The 18,710-nt window shown below is 46.1% G+C and overlaps 1 protein-coding gene across 4 annotated transcripts in view; it reads left to right on the top strand.

Annotated features, from left to right (window-relative positions):
• The first annotated feature begins 3,647 nt into the window (after nt 1-3,647).
• Nucleotides 3,648-18,710, top strand: part of CKAP2 (cytoskeleton associated protein 2) — a 248,826-nt gene continuing 233,763 nt past the window's right edge. For 2 of the 4 annotated variants that reach the window (XM_078657259.1, XM_078657260.1), the window contains exon 1: nt 3,699-3,809. Coding sequence is in view for 2 of the 4 variants with exons in the window: in XM_078657258.1 (XP_078513384.1) it covers nt 3,746-3,809; nt 17,526-17,610 (149 nt within the window). In the remaining 2 variants the exon portion in view is untranslated. Of the gene's footprint in view, nt 3,810-17,525; nt 17,611-18,710 lie in introns of all 4 variants that reach the window. The other 2 variants (XM_078657258.1, XM_078657257.1) reach the window with 2 other exon arrangements.

The raw sequence follows: 18,710 nt of genomic DNA, 5'->3' as shown, positions 1-18,710 counted from the left end.
CTGATGCCCAGGCTGCTGGCGCAAGATGCCTCTTAGTTCCCATCTTGAATAATTACCAAATAAAGAGACGGGCGCTGGAAGTAGGAAAACAAGAACAGAGTTTTATTTCTCATGAGGAGAGCCTGTCATTTCGGACACTCGCATAGTGTCTTCAGGAGGTGCTCTAACTAGCCTCTCTGAGGCCTGGTCTCTTATACACTGGTTTATGACATGTGAACGTTCTTTATTACAATAAAGACATTGTGAAGTATGAAGATGACATCCCCGGCACCCCCCCAGTTCCGGCCCATTCCAACACGTGGCTACAGTAGAGGCCCTTACCCTCCATACAATAGGAGGGGGCTGTCACGCAGCTGAGTGTTCTGCTGATTCCTTTGGAATGTGTGCGCCTGATCGAATCCCAGGGGGTGGGAAGGTCATGATCAATAGTAGCTCCTTTGAAGAGGGGCGAGTGCATACAGTAGTGGGCAATAAACTGTATCCTCGGGCTAAGGGATGACCAGCGGTCCGTGCAAACAATCGGGCTCAGAGGAAGGGGTCATCAAAGGAGAGATATTCATGAAAGGAAGGATCGGTGTGGACAATCGAGCGTAGAGGAAGGGTTTATCAAAAGAGGGGTATTCATGGAAGGAAAGGAGGTGTTGGTCAGGCACGGGGTGTGATTCCCAGTGACAGCGTCATGCAGAAGGAGAAGGGTTCATGACTTGTGCATGTGAGAGTGGGGGCGGTCGGGGTGCATGGGGGAAGCTTGCAGGGTCAGGGAAGGGCGCTGATGATCGATCGCAAACAGAGAGACCATGGTACCTAAAATGGCTGTTGTATATATGTGTGCATGGGTCTATGCTGGCGGGATAACACAGTCAGTGTTTTGCAATACCCATTCTGTTTACGACAAGAGGTACAGTGAACACAAATGAACGCCGCTTATGTGTATATACATTGCCAATTTCAACACCATCCCCCCTAAATACTGGAAGTCATCTGGAGAGGAACTCTTTCCCACTCTCTGTAGGATTTGTAATCAATCCTTGAGCAGTGGCCTAGTTCCTGCCCGGTGGAAGCAGGCTCTTATTAGGCCACTGTTAAAGAAACTTTCCCTGAATCCTGAGTGTCTACAGAATTATCGGCCAATTTCCCTGTTACCTTTCCCGGCAAAAATTGCCGAGCGCTGGGTGAGCTCATGCCTCTCCAAACACCTGGAGCAGAATCATTTTCTGGACGAATTACAATTTGGCTTCCGTCCAGCCCATGGCACGGAAACAGCTCTACTCACTGCCATGGAGGACCTTCGTATGCGTGCAGACAGGGGTCAGGCGGCTGCCTTGATCTTGTTGGACCTGTCTGCCGCATTCGATACGGTCAACCGTATGATTCTGCTGGAGAGACTAAAAGAGGCCGGGGTGGGCGGTACTGCCCTGCATTGGTTTCATTCCTTCCTGCGGGATAGGAAGCAGGCTGTGTCCCTCCCCCCCGTATCAATCGGCCTTCTCCCCGGGGTGCCTCAGGGCTCGTCCATAAGCCCGATTTTATTTAACGTGTATTTAAAACCTTTAATTACGTTAATCAAAGCCCACAAGCTAAGAGCAATCAACTATGCCGATGACACTCAGCTCATTCTCTCCTGGGAGGGTGAGGAATCAATTCCTCTGGAGTCGTTTCATGACTGTCTTCGAGACACAGCTTGCTGGCTTCACAAGAACTCCTTACAGTTCAATGCCGCCAAAACCGAGGTTCTGTTTTGTGCCGGAAGTCGGATCCCCCGCCCGTTCCCAGCTGAGTTCTGGCCCCCTGAAACTCTGGAAAAACCACAGCCGGTCACCACCGTTCGCAATCTGGGAGTTATGATAGACAACAAGCTCACCATGGAAGCCCAGGTTGCGAAAACAGTGCTTACCTGCACGGCTTTGATTCGCTCCCTCCGCAAGATCTTCCTACTCCTAACCTTGCAGGCCCGGGCCTTAATCGCCAGATGCACCATTCTTAGTCGTCTTGACTACTGTAATGCGCTGCTGCTTGAGGCTCCATCTGCATTGTTGGACAGACTCCAAAGAGTTCAATCAGCTGCCGCCAAACTGGCCCTGGAATGGCCTAGGAGATCCTCGGCTACTGCGGCAATGGCTGAACTCCACTGGCTCCCTATGAAACAGCGAGTTGCTTTTAAATCTCTTTGCCTTGTTTTTAAAGCTCTGCACGGAGTTGGCCCTGTTCCTCTGCAATCTCTGTTCGAATGGTATATTCCAACCAGAGCTCTTAGATCCACAACAGCATGTCTGGTTAAAGTTCCAAGATTTAAAAAAGCCAGGACAGGAGGAAGATCATTCAGGGTTACTGCATCAAAACTCTGGAACAGCCTGCCTCTGGATGCCCGCCAAATAACAGAACTTCTCCCTTTTAGGAAACGGATTAAAACCTGGCTTTATCCAAAATGCTCAACGCCAATCACTCTACTGCTCATCTCCTACTGCATTCATCTTAGAGAGTTGTCTCAGCGCCAGGATACCTGCAAGGTGACAGCTGCGCTTTATAAATGTTTTAAATAAATAAATAAATAAATTATCATAAAAGTAAGTAATTGGCAAGACAAAAATTTGATTTCTGCTGCGAGTATTTGGGGGTAGTGAGCCTGTGTTCAATCCCTGCATCTATTTAAGCCTGATATTTTTCATTATTTCAAACACACCAGTCAAATGGAATCTAGAGTGATTACGACAAGGAAGCTGCATCTTTAGTTCCACCCATCACACCCTCTCTGCCTAAGAGCAGTGGCTTCGCTCTGCTCTATTTTACGGCAAACAGACACAAAAACAGCAGTAAAGAAATTAACTAGTTTGCAGTGGACGATCTTATCCCTTAAAAATAACAGACTCGGCCAACACATGAAAACGACTTGAACAAGCCAATTGATGAAAAGACCAACATCTGCTTTCGCTGAATTTAGTACCGATCTAAAACAAACTCAAATTGAATAGAGCAGAGAGGGTGTGTCGAAAAAAAATCACGGAGTCACACTGAACGAAGAGACGGGTGTACAGGGAAGACATTATTTAAAAAATGCTATCGGATAACATACAAACTGAACTGCAGAAATCTAGCAGTTTGTGGAAGTCTGCCAAGCTCAGCCCTTCTCAGCTGTTCTTTCAGTCGGTAGATTCGAAGGAGGACTAAAAGTGTATGCCCGTGAGATCGTAAACAGGCCTATTGCGGCAATCTTCATGAATACGCGCTTACCGAGTAAGTAAAGAAAAGTATGCACTGGAACAATCAAAATAGAAATAATTTATCTGTAAAAATTGAATCAATTCGATGCAATTTTTACTCTGATCTTTTCTGAAATAATTCGTATATAAAACATTTTCATCGCATTTCTTTACATTTTTCATCATTGTCGAACTGTTGTTTACGAAAAGCAGCAAAAAATGTATTACAATGTCATTCCTAGTTCGGCGTTCACCTCGGAGCACCAACCAAATCCTCTTCCAAGATGGCCGACTCTTGTGCTAGTGCCTATGAAATGTTTATCGTCGTTTTCTCTCTTCCAATATTAGCCGGAGTTCAGCACCGAGGTCAGCACAATTCAGTTTGCTTCTAATAGTACGATCTGATTGGTCGCTTCGGATTCTAACCTAATGTCTGATTAGCTGTGTGTGAGCCGGGGCGTAATTACTCTAAATTCAAACTGCGGGACCGAGCAACGGTTGGGATTGATTTGTCAATTTCATATCGCAGTGTAAGAGAAGGATCAGTCATGAGCTCCGCACTGTTTTCGGTGTCGCGGCAGTCCATTAGCCATCGATTCCTGTCGGGACGAGGTGAGTTGGTGTCTTTTACACTGGTGTCATTATCTGAATTTACGAATAGCGGTTGTAGCATTTGTTTAGATTGGGAGAAGTACCTGAAAACAGATATTAAACATGTTTTAGGCAGTTTGTTGTTTACTTTCAGTGGAAAGCATAGCGTTTCATTATTGCTACCATTTGCTTCCTGGAGTTAAATGACTACTTGCAGTTTTAGGTATTTCATCTTTAATTGCGTGAAATCGCGTATTTTTTTTATCCTGTCTGTTTTGGAGAATGCCATCTTCCTGGTCTCAAACAGTAATTTATTCCAAAGTAACGCAGGTTTAAGTCCCCTGTATTTCCTGCACTGGTGGTTGAAAAGCCCTATTCAAGTGGATCATGCTTGACACGGGGGCAGTTGTTAGACACCTGTGCGGACCGGACCCTCTGATGTAATTTGAGAGCAGGTGTATGCGCGGTGTTCGCGAAGAATGCACTCTGTGCATGGGACAGCTGGTGAGTGCTGACATGCGAGCGCAGCTGAGGTGTGCTCTTTTCGAGGTGGGCGTGTAAGAGTAACCCGTTGTTGTGTAATATCCAGGGAACACGTATTATCCCGTGGATTACCTTCGGAGCTTTATTTTCCGAAGACAGCCGAAGGTCAGGAGATAAATAAAACATGGTTCCAAGGGAATACCAAATGATACACATAGGCACTGCTAATTATGTGCGATTTGAGTTTCATTGAGCAGTTGTGCCTCTACAGTGGTGGATTGATATTTTTACATTCAAACCCATTCCGTACTTGGCAGATTCTGGAAAGTCTTTGCACATTACAATGCGTCACTTTGTTTCATGACTATGAATCGATGGGAAAGTGTGTTGTGGGTATTCGACTGAAATGCAGTACCTGTAAAATGAAGTGACTGATTTAGTATGTGTCTCCTGGATGCATAAAGAATAGCGCCATTAAGAACGCTCTGTAGATTACTAGGTATCTTTGCATTTAACTACAGTGCTCGTATCCCGAACCTAGACCTGCCAGAGAGGAGGATACTATACTTTAATGAGGCTCTATTAGTATTCAAGAAATGTTGGGTGAGAGGAGGAACAGTCAACCTCGTCAGCGTCTAGAATGTTTAAAGAAAGAATACGCCGGAGCATTCAGACCGCTCCTGTTTGCTCTCGGAGATCCTGGCGGCTCCGGTATCTTAAGCAAAACTCGAATTGAATAATTAACAACACCTCCCGAAAGCAAATTTATGCAGCAGGTTTGTACGCTCTTTGCATGTGGGAGATTGACACCCTATGCAAAGTGTTTGTTTATATGCACACATTCTTTGGGAAATGTCAGGACTGCCTTTTCCTAATTTGCTGAAGCATACAAGTCCTTCAATGCTCGTTTGAGAGTGAATGGGTGGTCTGCTGCATTGTATGTATATTGGTTCGTATGTTATTGACACAACAGAGTACCTGATGGGTTCTGGTGTTGACATAAGATGGTGCACTTGTTATATTGTGGGAGAGGTGTGGCGCCAGGGCGACTGACGCTGGAATCTGGGGACCACGGTTCGATCCCCGGCTCCGGCGGCAGGTTAGCCCAGCACCATGTGACTCTGGGCAATAGCTCGCTTAATCTTCCCGACGGCCCCCAGCGCCTAGAGACCCTTACGGGTGATTGTGCGCTTTACAAATGTGGACTTTACTTTACTTTTATATTCACAGGATTTTAGGGGATGTCCAGGTAGTTACTGGAAAAGTCCTGATCTGCAAATATCACAGTTTCAAAATGTAAGCACAGTAGAGCTAGTCACCAGTCCCACAAATCAACAACCTCTGCCACATCCCATTTTTTTGGGGGGGATGGTGGTGGACTATAGGTCTTCCTTCACTTCCACAGAACCAACATGCTCCCCAGTACTTGATGTCTACTCCATAAAGCGCATGTCTCATTCGTCTTTCAGAATTACACATTACGCAAGTCTTTTAGGAATTGAATTGGTTTGCCTGTCTATACAAGCCTCCATATTTCGCACTTATCTGCATGGTAGGTGTTGAACATGTGACAAATCTCAGTGCTAAGGTGAGCCCAAAAGGGAGGACTGCAAATTGAAAAGGTAGATAACTTTCTCACAGCCCAAGAGATTAATTTTACACCCAGCACGCTAATTCTCATTGCTTTGCTCTTGAAAGTCATAACAAACTGATCTACTTGAAACTGAGAGAGTTGACTGTCTGGTTTGCAGAGTTGCAAGCAGAAAAATAAATCTAAAGTAGGTATAGTGGTAGACTGGCGGTGATTTCTGCCTCTAAGCAGCTTTATTGGTGGCAGTCGTCTTAAGCGTCAGGATTGAGAGCCTCTGACTCTTTGCAGCTTCCTTTTCAGCATTCATGAATGACAACATGACCTTGAGTGTTCTGCCGTCCTCACTGAAGGTAGTTTACATGGTTACATGTCTAAGAAATGTTTTTTTTTTTGGTACTCATATGATGGTGGTAGAAACATGGAGTAAGCATCAGTGCTTTATTCCGTTTTACATTTCTGCATTCTGTTCACTTTACATTTAACTTTAATCATAAGTGGCAAAAATCCTGTTACTTCAGTGTCAATATTACAGTCCTCGGTAAGTCTTCCAGGCCCCCCAGATTTTCTAATCTTTTTGGGGCACCCTCTGCTCTTACATTGCACATTCTGCTTGCCAACACCAGTCTAGCTCTGTTACCCACTCCTCCAATGTCGGAACAGTGACCACCCCCCCTTTCCTTGTTGCATTCCTTTTTGCTACCACCGTTGCCAGTGCCAGCCAGTCCTCGTTCCTATAGGTTGCCAGCAAAACCACCTAGGCTCTAGTGGGACCTCTAAGATGACAACTGGCGGCGATTGTCTGCCAGTACGCCTGTAGGATTGGACAGTCCCATACAAGGTACCTTCTAACCCACATTCCCTGTGGCACCATGCATGTTCACATCTCCCCATACGGTGCAACACGTCCTAGGGTAATATACCCTGTGCACCACATTCAACTGTATAAGCCTGAATCGTGCTCGTATTGCCACTTCCCTTGGGCTCTGGAGCAATGTCTAAAATTATTTATTTACTGTCTGTTGTCCTGACACCTTTAGGGTCTACAAAAAAGACCAGCAGCCGCTCCATAGATTAAGGTCCCAGAAAGGCTTTTAGCCATTATCTTGACAGACTAGGTTACTAAATAGATGAATGTGTGCCATAAGAAGGGAAAGTCGTCGGGAAGCATGCAGTTTTGTAGGTGTTTCTGGTTTTAAAACCCGGTTATGAAACTCTTCATCAGAGACTTATCTCTGGACTCATTCCACTGGGAGAAAGCCTTTATTTCTGACTTTGTCATGGGGTTCCTTGAGTGCCTTTTAATTCCCTTTAGAAACAGGTCTGTTTGGATATTGTTACTTGAGCCGAGCGCCAGCTTTATGTATTGAACTACTCCTGCCATGGTCCTCAGTTTGCCTCCTTGCAGAGATTCTGGGAGTTCTTCATATAAGAAATCTGTATGAAAGTGTCCTTTAGAACAACAAATTACTTACTTTTGGCAACATTGTTTCCTATCTTCTGCAGATTCTTTATGACCTTACCACCTCCAACCTGAATCTTTGTTGGAGGATTAATAGTAGAACCAAACAATGCTACGATCTTGTTACATGGCTGCTTCAGAGTTGTCGTAAAAGGAGTGGCCAGAATTAAGCCACTGGCACTTCTGGCATCTTGTACAAATCCACCACATCATATGTGCCTCAGATCATCGCAGGCCACCACCTGTTGTTGGTGACATGGCTTTGCTAGGAATACAATTCTTGCTTCAGGTGAGTGCCTTAGGAGAAATATTTTCACAAATGGAATATAAAGGGGAAACTATCTATACATCCGGAATAAAGTTTTATTTAAGGTAGAGTACCAAACATTTTATTGGATACCTAGTCACTTTAATTTGGACTTCGTTAGGCGTATCAAAGAAGTTCAAATAGAAATGTGATTTCTCGTGTATTTTCTGTCCTGTAAAATATATTGACTTTTTTTAGGTCTCGCTCTCGAGACCTATTGTTGTTGAGATGCCTCCCAAGGGAGACAGACCGGTGCATGAGCCGCTCGGGGTGTGTGGACGCGCTTCGCGCGTGCACACACACATCGTTACTGAGGCTGGCCGGCGCACGCTCGCGCGCATACAGACACAGACAGACGCACAAGCGCACACACACACACACACACAGACACACACACCGCCTCCCCCCACGCACACATACACACACACCGCCGCCGCAGCCCACAGACGCCAAAAAAAACCCTCGGGACCTACGGTCCCCTCCCAGGGGTCCTCTGTACAGCGCCATTCGTACTCCTGGGACCTTCTCCCCGTCAGGGCGTCATACTCACCTCTCCCTCCGCCTCCTCCTCCTGCGCCAACAATTGAGAATCCCGGGAGGTCGAGGCCTGCTCTCTGTCCATCTCTACCGGGGTGCAGCTGGCTACCTCCATTTAACTCTCTATTTACACCGCGGCCTGCGCGCACGCCTGTTAGAAGCCAGCCCAGTCTGTCAGTGCTGTCCGTACGTGTGACATCAGCTCATTACGTGCCGTGTCGACTGTCTGACTCTTCGTCAAGGAAAGTGTGCTGCTGCAGGAGTCCGTTTTAATTTTTTTGGTCTCTTCTAGGAGAGTGGTTGGAGCAAGCAGTTGTGCTATAGGAGACAAGGGACGGGAGCAGTCAACTTTCAAGAGATTGGGGAGCAGGCAGCTATACATTAGTAGAGTAAACGCAGTAGGCAACTGTGTATTCTGTTAGAAGGTGGTGGAGCAGGCAGGTGTGTATTAGGACATGGGCGGAGCAGGCAGCTCTGTGTTAGAGGATTGTGAATAAGGCTGGTGTGCACTGCGAATCAGACAAAAGTGCAGTAGGAGGTAAGGGGGCCGTTAACTGCCAAAAGATTAGTGAGGCAGCCAGCTGTGCATTGAGGATAATGTAGCAGGCAGGTGTGCACTACGGCATGATGGAGCAGGCTGCTCTGCTTAAGGGAGTGGGCAAAGCAGGCACTGTGCATTACGAGATTGATCGGAGCAAGCAGCTGTGCAGTAGAAGACCAGGGACATTTCCTTCTTTCTTGAATCCGTGCGTTCACAGCGGTCTTCCAAGGCCATGGGAAATTGTTCTTCGTTGGGTCTCCCTGCAGTACCTGTTTGCACGGACAGCTCATCTTTTCACTGCCCAAGTGTATTCAAGGTTCAAATGACTTGCGGTCAGACATGCCCGGGCAATGCTTTTTCACCAGTCTTCCTTGGGACATCCGTTAGGACATGGCCGGCTGCCATTAGGTCTGTCCTGGAGGAGATGTGTGCTTCTGGATACCATTAATTCATAATAAGCCACATTCCCCAACCTTTTTTTGCGTCATTGTTTCAAGCTCTGTCGTGACGTTGTCGCGCAGTCCGTAACTTTGTCAGTAAACGTGTTATTGTAAGTTGCTTAGTGCTGTGGGTAACATCATCCCTTCAAAGGTGGGGCGCCACCGGCATTTCCTGAAGTGAATTAGAACTCTGGTGCAGCCGCCAGTGCTTAACTGGTGGTGTTCAAGGAAAAGTTCCCTTTCAGTGCCGGGGTTGGTGAATATCAAGACAGTCGAGTGTTCTCTCCCTCATACCGCAGTCTTTCTTTCCTCACCTACCTACGCACTTTCCTTGTCTTCATGTCGCATATGCAGGCTCTTTTTCTTATTATCGCAGTTTCCTGTCCTTGTTGTTTTCTACCACTTCCGCTCTCTTTCTCTTGGTCGGACTCTGGTGGTGAAAATAAGCCCAGCCACCTAACAGCGGTGCTCACCACCTGCACAAATTAAGCACCGAAGATAGCACTGGGTGGGTTGGTGTCCACCCACGTCGACATGTTGTGGTGTTATCCCTCCCTCGGCGGTGGTGTGGGGAGCGATAGGCATGAAACAAAACGCAGCGACACGTCGCTAACAAAAAGCACCGGCTCTGCTGTGTACTTTTTGAAATATGTATTTACTGCGCACTGCAGCATTTCTAGTCAGTTTCAAGATTGTTGTGATGGGGTAGAGGGGCGATGCCGGGGTTACTTAAGTTCAGAGGTGCATCCGTCCACGCCATACCCATCATTCTGGGATCTTCCACTCTTAGGCTTGTAATAGTTGCTTTGGAGTTTTGTAGGGTCCATTCTGTGACGTTGCCGTGAAATATAAACGTTTTATTAAGGCTTTGGCTAGGGGCGAGAAGATCTGAACTGACAGCCAGAAATGTAGTGTCCATAGCAGCGTTCGAGAGCAGTGCCCCCGTGCTCGGAGTCGGAATCACACAATTGTTGCTCCAGTGCCAGTACAGAGTTTGTATGGGCTTCAGATGCCAAGATTTTCATAGGAACCACTAGCCCACACCTCCTCCTAATGCTACAGTGTCTAAAACATAAAAGGGAAGTCGGATAGGTCACTGATCTGCATTTGTAGTTGAATGTTTGTATTTCCTGCTCTGGGTTTGGCATTGTAAGATAGTGTCACCACCCTGTCTGCCTACACTGTTAAAAAAAAAAAAAAAAAGTAAAACCATTATTTTGAGCTACTTCATTCTACCACAGGAGTAATGAGGCTTGATAAGTGCATAAAGGACTGAGTCCGGGTTCTATTACATGTGCCCCAGTCAGGGGATACAAAACGTATCCCACCGAATAAAATCAGATACCCCAGGGTTCAGAATTTAATGGCTGCAGTAAATATTAACTATTACAGGATTTCTACATTCTAATGGGGGGTAACATGCAGAATTTGGTGCTTTCTGCACCAAAATCTCCCTGTCTCTCTTTTACGTTTTGGCATGCTGAAATTTCTCCTCTACACTCCTCAATCGTAAAAAATGTATCAAGCCTGGTTATTGAAAGGGGCGGAAACATTTGCCCTCATTGGGACCCTCAATCACTGAGAGATTTGTCACAGGTCCTGTGCTGTTGTTGCAGTTTTCACTGTGGTGTCCACCTCACTTCTGGCCATCACAAACGCTGTCTCCAATCATGAACTTTTCACCCACAGTCATGGTTTTCAGTTGTTGGCCTAACTTGTTCGATACAAGTAAACAAACAAACAGTGTAACATCCAAAATATATTAGGTTATCACACAAAGATTCAGGAATTAAAACAGTATTGGTAATACTTTAAATATAATTGGACGAGGGCAGCTTAGTTTTCATTTGTGTGATCTGTGGCAAATTATTTCATCATTCTCTGCCACAGTTCCTTTAAATAGCGAAACTAGAGAACATAACTATTTCGCCTGTTATAGAATCTGCGATAGGATTATGTAATATTTTTGGTCGCGGGTTCTTAACCTTTTGACTGCTGTGGACCCCCGCTTAATTACTGGAACCCGCGGACCCCCACCAAGTCATTATTGGAAGCCAGGATCCCTCGCCTAAGCAATTTCTATGATTTGAACCTCAAAACAATACACAAAAATACAAAAACAAGTATAAACCAAGCAAATGCTCAAATATTGAAATATTTTGTTAAATTCACAATCAAATCCAGAAAAAGATTTTACATTTTCAGTTTTGCTTCTTCATTTGTTTATACTTTATTCATGATAATTTATTAATTTTGATATTATTTAATTTTGTAAAACATCTGCTGAGACCCTGAAGAGGCCTCACAGAACCCCATCGGCCCCAAGACCACAGGTTAAGAGCCACTGTCTTAGGTTAAATATTGTGCATTTGAATGTTTAAATTGTCCCATGTTTGTACATAACATACTTGTTGTTTTATTTACCCACGTCATATCTAGTCGCCATCACTAGCTGTAGCCACCCTCCTGGATGATGTCTTTATGTAGTCAGATATATGTTCCTGAGCAGCGTCCTCACTGAAAAGTGTGATGCTGAGTTCTCAAATATAATTGCTATTCTTTGAGTCCAGTCCGGAGGTCCTTCAATACTGATTGTGCCCTGTTCTACTCTACTTACTATATTCATGATTTGTGAGTTAGCCTTACGTTTTATTGCTGATTTGTAGAAAAGTCGCTGCACCTGTTCTTGCTGTCCTGGCTTATAATATGTACTCAGCTCATGCTGTCTCATGAATTCCTGTCTGGGCATAGCTTGCATGTCCCTGGAAGCGCCACAAAGCAAATCTTTGTGAGGTACTCAAATGCCTACAGGATACCCTAAGTGGCTAAGTATCGTTTATTGGACACAGATTCATTTTACCTAAACTAACGGCCACATTATGTAACTGGCACTAATGGCAGGCAGTGTTGCACCAACATGTCTACTGACTCATCAGCAAGTGCTTGTTTATTCATTGATCAATTGGTGCGAAATTGCCTCAGGCGTCTGATATTTAAATCACCCAAAGCCACATCACTCCGCTCTTTCAATGTATATTTTGGCAGTACACTAAGATAATGTTCCCGTCTGTGCACTCAACATTTTCACTCTTAGCAGTCTGCTGTACCACTTCCATGATGCTTTCTATGTTTTTTAGGAGCTTGTGGGAACTGTTATCTCTGTCCTTTTTAGGTCTCGTGGCGATTACAGCGCTTCGCGCTGGCTCGCCAGAAACCTATAGTCACCGGCTCTGCTTCCCAGGAGACAGGAGATGGGCACGCGCAGGCTGCAGGCCGGAATCTGATCAGGTCGCGCGCTCACCACATACAGGCACGCGCTGTGCCCATCTCCTGTCTCCCTTGCAACCCCACCACCACCACCAAGCCAGCCAGTCCGCGTCTGACCAAGCCAGCCCCAGCCCCGCCCGCCGCCCAAGCCAGCCCCCCCGCCACCCAAGCCAGCCACCCCCCCCTCTCCCCCAGGAAACGTGCAAAATCACCCGGTGCTGCGGCGCAGTACTCCAGCTCCTCCAGCGCAGCACGACGCGGGGCTCTCCCATTAGGCATGGGAGCCCCTGCTATTCACTGGTCTTCACCCGGGCCCTCTCCTGGGACCCGGGACTTGAGTATTTTCTCCCATGCCTGTGGGTCTCCTTCCTCAGCTGCAAAGTAAAAGTCTCGGCTGAATTACGAAGCCCTCTTCTTATCATGGGCGGCTTCAGACCTCTGGAGGAAGGCGTCGGGGCTCAGGGGAAGCGGGAGGTGCGTCTGTGCGTGAATGTGCGTTCTTTTGCGTGCGATTGCACGTGCCCGTGTGTGGTACGTTGGTGTGTTACACGGGCGGTTTGTGTGTGCTGTATCAGCTTGGCCCCGGACAGCACATGGGCACGCGCACGGCTTGTCTTTCATCTTGTCTTTCAGCTTGCATCTGGACAGCCAATGTGCACGCTCGCACGATCACGTCGTCTCTTTCAGGTTGTTTTCTGTTTGTATGCGCTGTACTTTCAGGCAGTGTTGGCAAACACTTCCAGCGCCGCACACCACGCATCAAGGCTCCTCTGGTGCGTGTTTCACAAGAGACGTTTCTTTTCAGTGAGAGGCACCTCGCCTTCCATTTCAGCAGAGGGCATGTTCTCCTAAATGCTGGCAGGTACGGTTTTATTAAGTTTGGTATTAATCAAGATACCTTTTATCACCTTCTGGACGAAACTGAGTTGGCCCAGATGAACGCTCTATCAGTGTGCTCACTAAATGGCATTCTGTCACTAGGGTGTGTAAGTGCACGTTTAGGACTGTGCACTAGTGATAGAAAGTAACAGACAACCCTGCATTGGCGGATACAACAGACAACGCAGAGACTGGTGCCTGCTTGAAGCCCGCCTCAGTCAGAGTAGGAAGTGCCCGGGCCAGGGGGTAATCCATAGTGTTCCTGCAGGTAGCGCCGAGTTTGTTTTCTCTTTCACGCTCTGTTAAGTGGCTGTCTCCAGAGCTTTGTCTGAAATGGATTAAGTAGCGCTTGAGAGTCCTTCATCCATCTCCGTCACTTTCCCCACCAAGCGCCGAACCATTTGCTCTTATCTGAGCCATCAGTCCAAGGATAACTGTGTGTGGAGGTCACGGCAGGAGCCTTCACATCCAGGCCATTAATAACGGGAGCAGGAAGGCCCGTCAAGCGCGGGACAGGCCTAGCCCTGCCTCTTCGGCCTAGAGACGCGCGTTCTCGGCAGAGCACTATTGTAATCGTTTCAGCCGGCAAAGGAGACCAGAGCTGGGCACGCGCCCAGCATTTTCAATGGGCGAGGAGCGACAAGAGCTGGCCACGCGCGGATTCAGTCGCGCGCACGCACAGGGCGCCTGCGTCTCTGCCGCGCGCCGATGACTGCTCTCTTCCTGGCCGGCTTCACGGAAGGCAGCATGCTTGATTTTTCCTCCCACCCTTTCACTACCAGGTCCCCCCCCCTCGCCGTACTTGACCGGCTGTTTGTTTATTTATTTGGACACCGGGAGACCGAAGCAGAGGCTGTCACCCCTTGCCGGGACTGCCGACAGAAGCAGCCGTCCTTTCCTCCGAGGAGCGAGCGGCCGCTGGCCCCCGGATCCTCCCCGTCCCCTTCATTGTACCGAGGGAATGCTTCTCCTGCCTCCCCCACCCCCGGGGCTGGCGTGCAGTGATGGCAGCGATGCGGGCCCTTTTGTTCAGGGTTTGACAGGCTGGCCGGAGACTGAGTATAAAAACAGGTTTTCTTTTTGTTCTTTGCTGTTGATACCAGCTCTTTTATTGTAATGTTATTTGTACGTTTATTTGTGCTCCAAGCGCGGCATAGCAATCACATGCGATGTTGATCATCCCACAGAGACTTGAACCCGGTTAATACATAATGAATGCAGTTGTTTTGCACTTATTTTCTCAGTTTTGTTATAAAGTGCGGCACACTGTGCTTGACTTGAACCCGGTTAGTACACAATAAATGCCCGTGTTTTGTACTTATTGTCTCAGTTTTGTTGTAAAGCGTGGCACACCATAATTGATCTTTATTTATTTGTTCTTCCTTGCATTCACACAAAGTGTTGAGCATCCTGCAGAGATTCGAACCCGGTGCTCCAGTTTAAAAGTCGGCCAAGTAGCCGTTATGCCACCTCCAAATTGATGGGTCTAAACTAGCAGCCATCTTAATGTTCTGCCACTCCGTGCTGTGACGTTAATGCGTCCATGGAGACACCGGTGTACATCCACATGCAGCGCGAGACCGAGGAAGCAAAAGTGTAGACACTGAAGAGTTCCAACGCTGCTGCTTCAAGTATCCGGCCTCTGAATGGCAAAGTCCTGGAGTCCATTCTGGTAACTGCTGAACTACAGCGTGTAATCACACAAGTAGTGGCATGATTAGTTTGGAAGAGGCACATGCTTGGCTGATGCAAACACTTACGCTGCAGGCAAGACTAGTGTGTGTCTTAGTTCTTAGACGTTTCCGGAGTCTAGGAGAGGGCAGTTGATATATAGGAAGCAGGGTGGCTGCATCCTCTGGCTCCGCCAGAGTCCATTCATTCTCCAGGGCGCAGCTTGCTTGCCTGCCCTATGCCACAGGAAGCAACAGATGAGCCTTCAACACTGTGACCCGAATGGAAGCTGTCCTTGGCAGGCTTTCTCGGGGTGTACCACGGCAGGGTGTCGAGCTGTCTGCATTTAATCTCTGGGGCCCCTGCATCTATGGGGCCCCAGCCTGGGCGCTGAACTGAGCTGCTCGACCATGCTCTTCAAGGTGCTCACACCCTGCAGCAGCAGCTCGCAAAATTCTGACATTGCCAAACGAGAGAAACTGAATACATTGTTTCTGCTCTTCTTGTCATCATGCTTTTAAGAATAAACTGACACCTACTTTCTATCCATGCAGTGCCCTGTCTCTCCAACGCTAAGCCCTGAATATACATCGTTTCTGTCACCCTGTTCCCTCATGCTAGCGTGCGGTGCTTGCTAGGGTAAGATTAATCAGTGTTCCTTTACCTTTTACTGGGTAATTCCTATGTTGATGCCATGCGAGCCCTGCTTTATCTGTGTGTATGACTTTTATGCATTACTAGTTTTTCTTTCTCAATAACAGAGAAAAAAGCCACTGTTTGCCTGTCTTTGTTTGCTACTTCCCTCACGTTTCTCGTTTTGTGTTTCGTACTCTGTTGTCCTGTTTGTGTTTTTCTGGGTGTAAGAAGTGTGTGTGTGTGTTTGTGTTTGTATGTGTCTGGCGGCAGCGCCACATAAATACGATCATAAGGCCGGCACTCTAATGACAGCGACAGATGGAGCGAACGTGGGAGACTTCATTCGGAGCACTGAAACAAGACTGAGAGAGGGGGACAAGTGAAGACTGAGGTGAGGGAGGAAGGGAGGAGAGAAGAGGGAAGACAGGAGGGAGTGCAATGCCAATAGCTCTCCCTTTAATAATGCCGAGACCATTGCATTGTAAATGCTTGTTTTTTCCTCCAGTCACGCATATTCATCATAGCCAAGCTCCCTCTACGTTACCAACAGGCCCAAACCCACAATGGTGCTTTCATTGGCCCAAAACCCTGGCATATGTAGAGAAGAAGGCTGCCCGATGCCATGCACAGTGTGTTATAATCTTTAATATATTCACTGACATCTCTCACTTGTGTGGACTCATTGTCTAGTGGTGCTAGGCTGGCTTCTCGCCAAACACGTTTCAAAGTGGTCAGGAGCACAAGGCCAGATTCACAGCGGCAAATATGATTTCCAGCCTTAAAGTAACGCAGATCTAAGCTGAAGCAGTTGAGTGTTCTAATAGGACCCAAGCCCCACCAGCAGCACCTGCTGAAGACGTCGCAGGAGGTCATAGTCCTGCTGGGCACGCTTTCGCTTGTTCTTAATGTTTTGTACACATAGTTTGTATTTTTTTGCACATTTTCATGCACATTTTCAAATATTTTTTAGAGTTATAGTTTAATGGCTAAACACTAACCTGCAATTAAAAACACAAGTCACACGGAAATGTTTCTAAGTATTATTCAAGTAAAGATAGGAGTCGAAGGGCTTGGTGTTCTCTTTAGAAGTATGTTATTGCTTGTACATAGGTTACAGGTAGAACAAGCCATGTCATTTCAGTCCTTTAAACTTAGATCGCCATGCTTGTATATATTGTATGTGTAGCCTGTGATTATTTTGTAAACCAACTTGTGAAAATTGCCCTGAAATAATTAACATTAATTTAATGTAAAAAAATGACACACACGGAAGTATTGTATAAAACCTAGTCTGCATGTGATAAATATCTACGTAAGCTGTGTCAGACCTGACGTTGAAGCAGCGCATTAAGATTCCGTGTAAGCGCCTCTTGCCATTTCCCGCCCCTCCCCCTGTCTTTCTCTTTCAATTTAGCACCTAATGGCACCTGTCCTGACGTCAGACCCTATTGTTGTCACACGATCTAACATTGGTTTAATCTAAACTTTTCTCTTCCTCTGAGGATTGAGCACACCTGCGGACTGTGTACTGACTAAATGCATTTACCACCTACGATATGATGGATTTTGCATTTGGACTACTGACGTGGAGAAATAAATTGTACTTTCCTTCTAAATTCGACCATAGGGCTTCTTTAGGCAGACTTAATTCGGTAAATGTACAGAGCGAAGCAGAAACCGTAACAAATCTGCTTCTGCTTGACACCCCTCCCTTCCAAGGAATTGGGCAGCTCTCAGAGGCAACATGATGATTTTTGCTGATAAAATGGGTAAGCAACAGCTAACCATTCACAAACCATGTTTATATACCAATTGCAAATTAAAAAAATAATTAATGAAAAGCATTGTCATTTACAATGCCAGTAACTCAAACTTTAATGCTGCAAAACCTATTGCATTGTAAATGCTTGTTTTTTTTTCTTGCAGAGCAAAGGCCTCGAGAGGCTGAGCAGTTTTCAAGAAAATCATCGTTTGTGGGCCCAGGTATAAATCAGAAGGGTGCCCAAAGCAGGTTAGTTGGTTGTGCGTGTTCAGCAAAAATCCTCTTACTTTTGAATGGCCATGTAATTGGTAAACTTAGACTAGTACAATGTTATGGCCCAGTGTAGTAGAACATGGATATGTCTTTCCATGGACCAGGAAGGGCTTCACCCGTCACTGTCGCTTGTTTTAGGACTGTGCGTATGATGCGCAATTCATCCACATCCGCGCATGACTGGAAAACCTATCCGGATGATTGATTTCATAGGGATTGCCTATGACGATTGCAGACCCATTATTTAAAACCAAATATAGTATGTCAAATTTGCATGCTACACATGGAATCATTCCAATACGATGTTTTTAGCACAAAATAAAGAAGCCGTAAAACTGGTGGTCCTGTTATGGTGCACAGATTAGTAATTTGGTGGGTAGTTAAGGTGACAAACTGTAAACATTTCACACAACCTTACTTTCTCATCAACATAATTATCTATGTCTTTGGCATTTTTCTCCTCCCCCATCTTTTTGGCTTTAAGCTTTGTCTAATTTCTTGCCTTTGCTGCAGTGTCTTGAAAGACCTGTGTTCGTTTTGAAGATCTGATTGAAAGAGCTGTTGGGCTTCTTGTATTGCAATTAACACGTAGACCAATGTAGTGATAGTGAGGATATTTAAAGCGGATAATTGAACAATACAATTCTCTCTGATTATTTTCAGTCGCTAGAAGAATGTTGATCTGTGACTGATTCAAGAATTGTATATTATGGGTGACTAATATCCTATACTTCTAATCACACAGTTCACATGCAAATATTGTCCTGGATGCTGTAAATTATAGGGTCTACTTTAGTTTTTCTTTAACTACTCGTTTCCTGAATCTAGCCAGTACAGGTGTGTTTCTCCACTCCATCTTATCTCTCTACAATGGTCTTTAAACTCTTTAATGCCCCTCGCTCCTCTTGTGGAGCGGGGGGAGGAGAATCAGTAGGGGCCCCCTCAAATTTTTATTTTATTAAATTGGCAATTTTTATATATGTATGGACTTATTTAAACATTATACTTCAGTTCTGTTGGCGTTTTACAAATGCTATCAAATACATGAATGCTAAACATATTATTCTGTTCAGGCA

The sequence above is a fragment of the Lissotriton helveticus genome, chromosome 8, assembly GCF_964261635.1.
Source record: "Lissotriton helveticus chromosome 8, aLisHel1.1, whole genome shotgun sequence".
NCBI lineage: Eukaryota > Metazoa > Chordata > Amphibia > Caudata > Salamandridae > Lissotriton > Lissotriton helveticus.
This window is presented reverse-complemented; position numbering and strand designations above follow the sequence as displayed.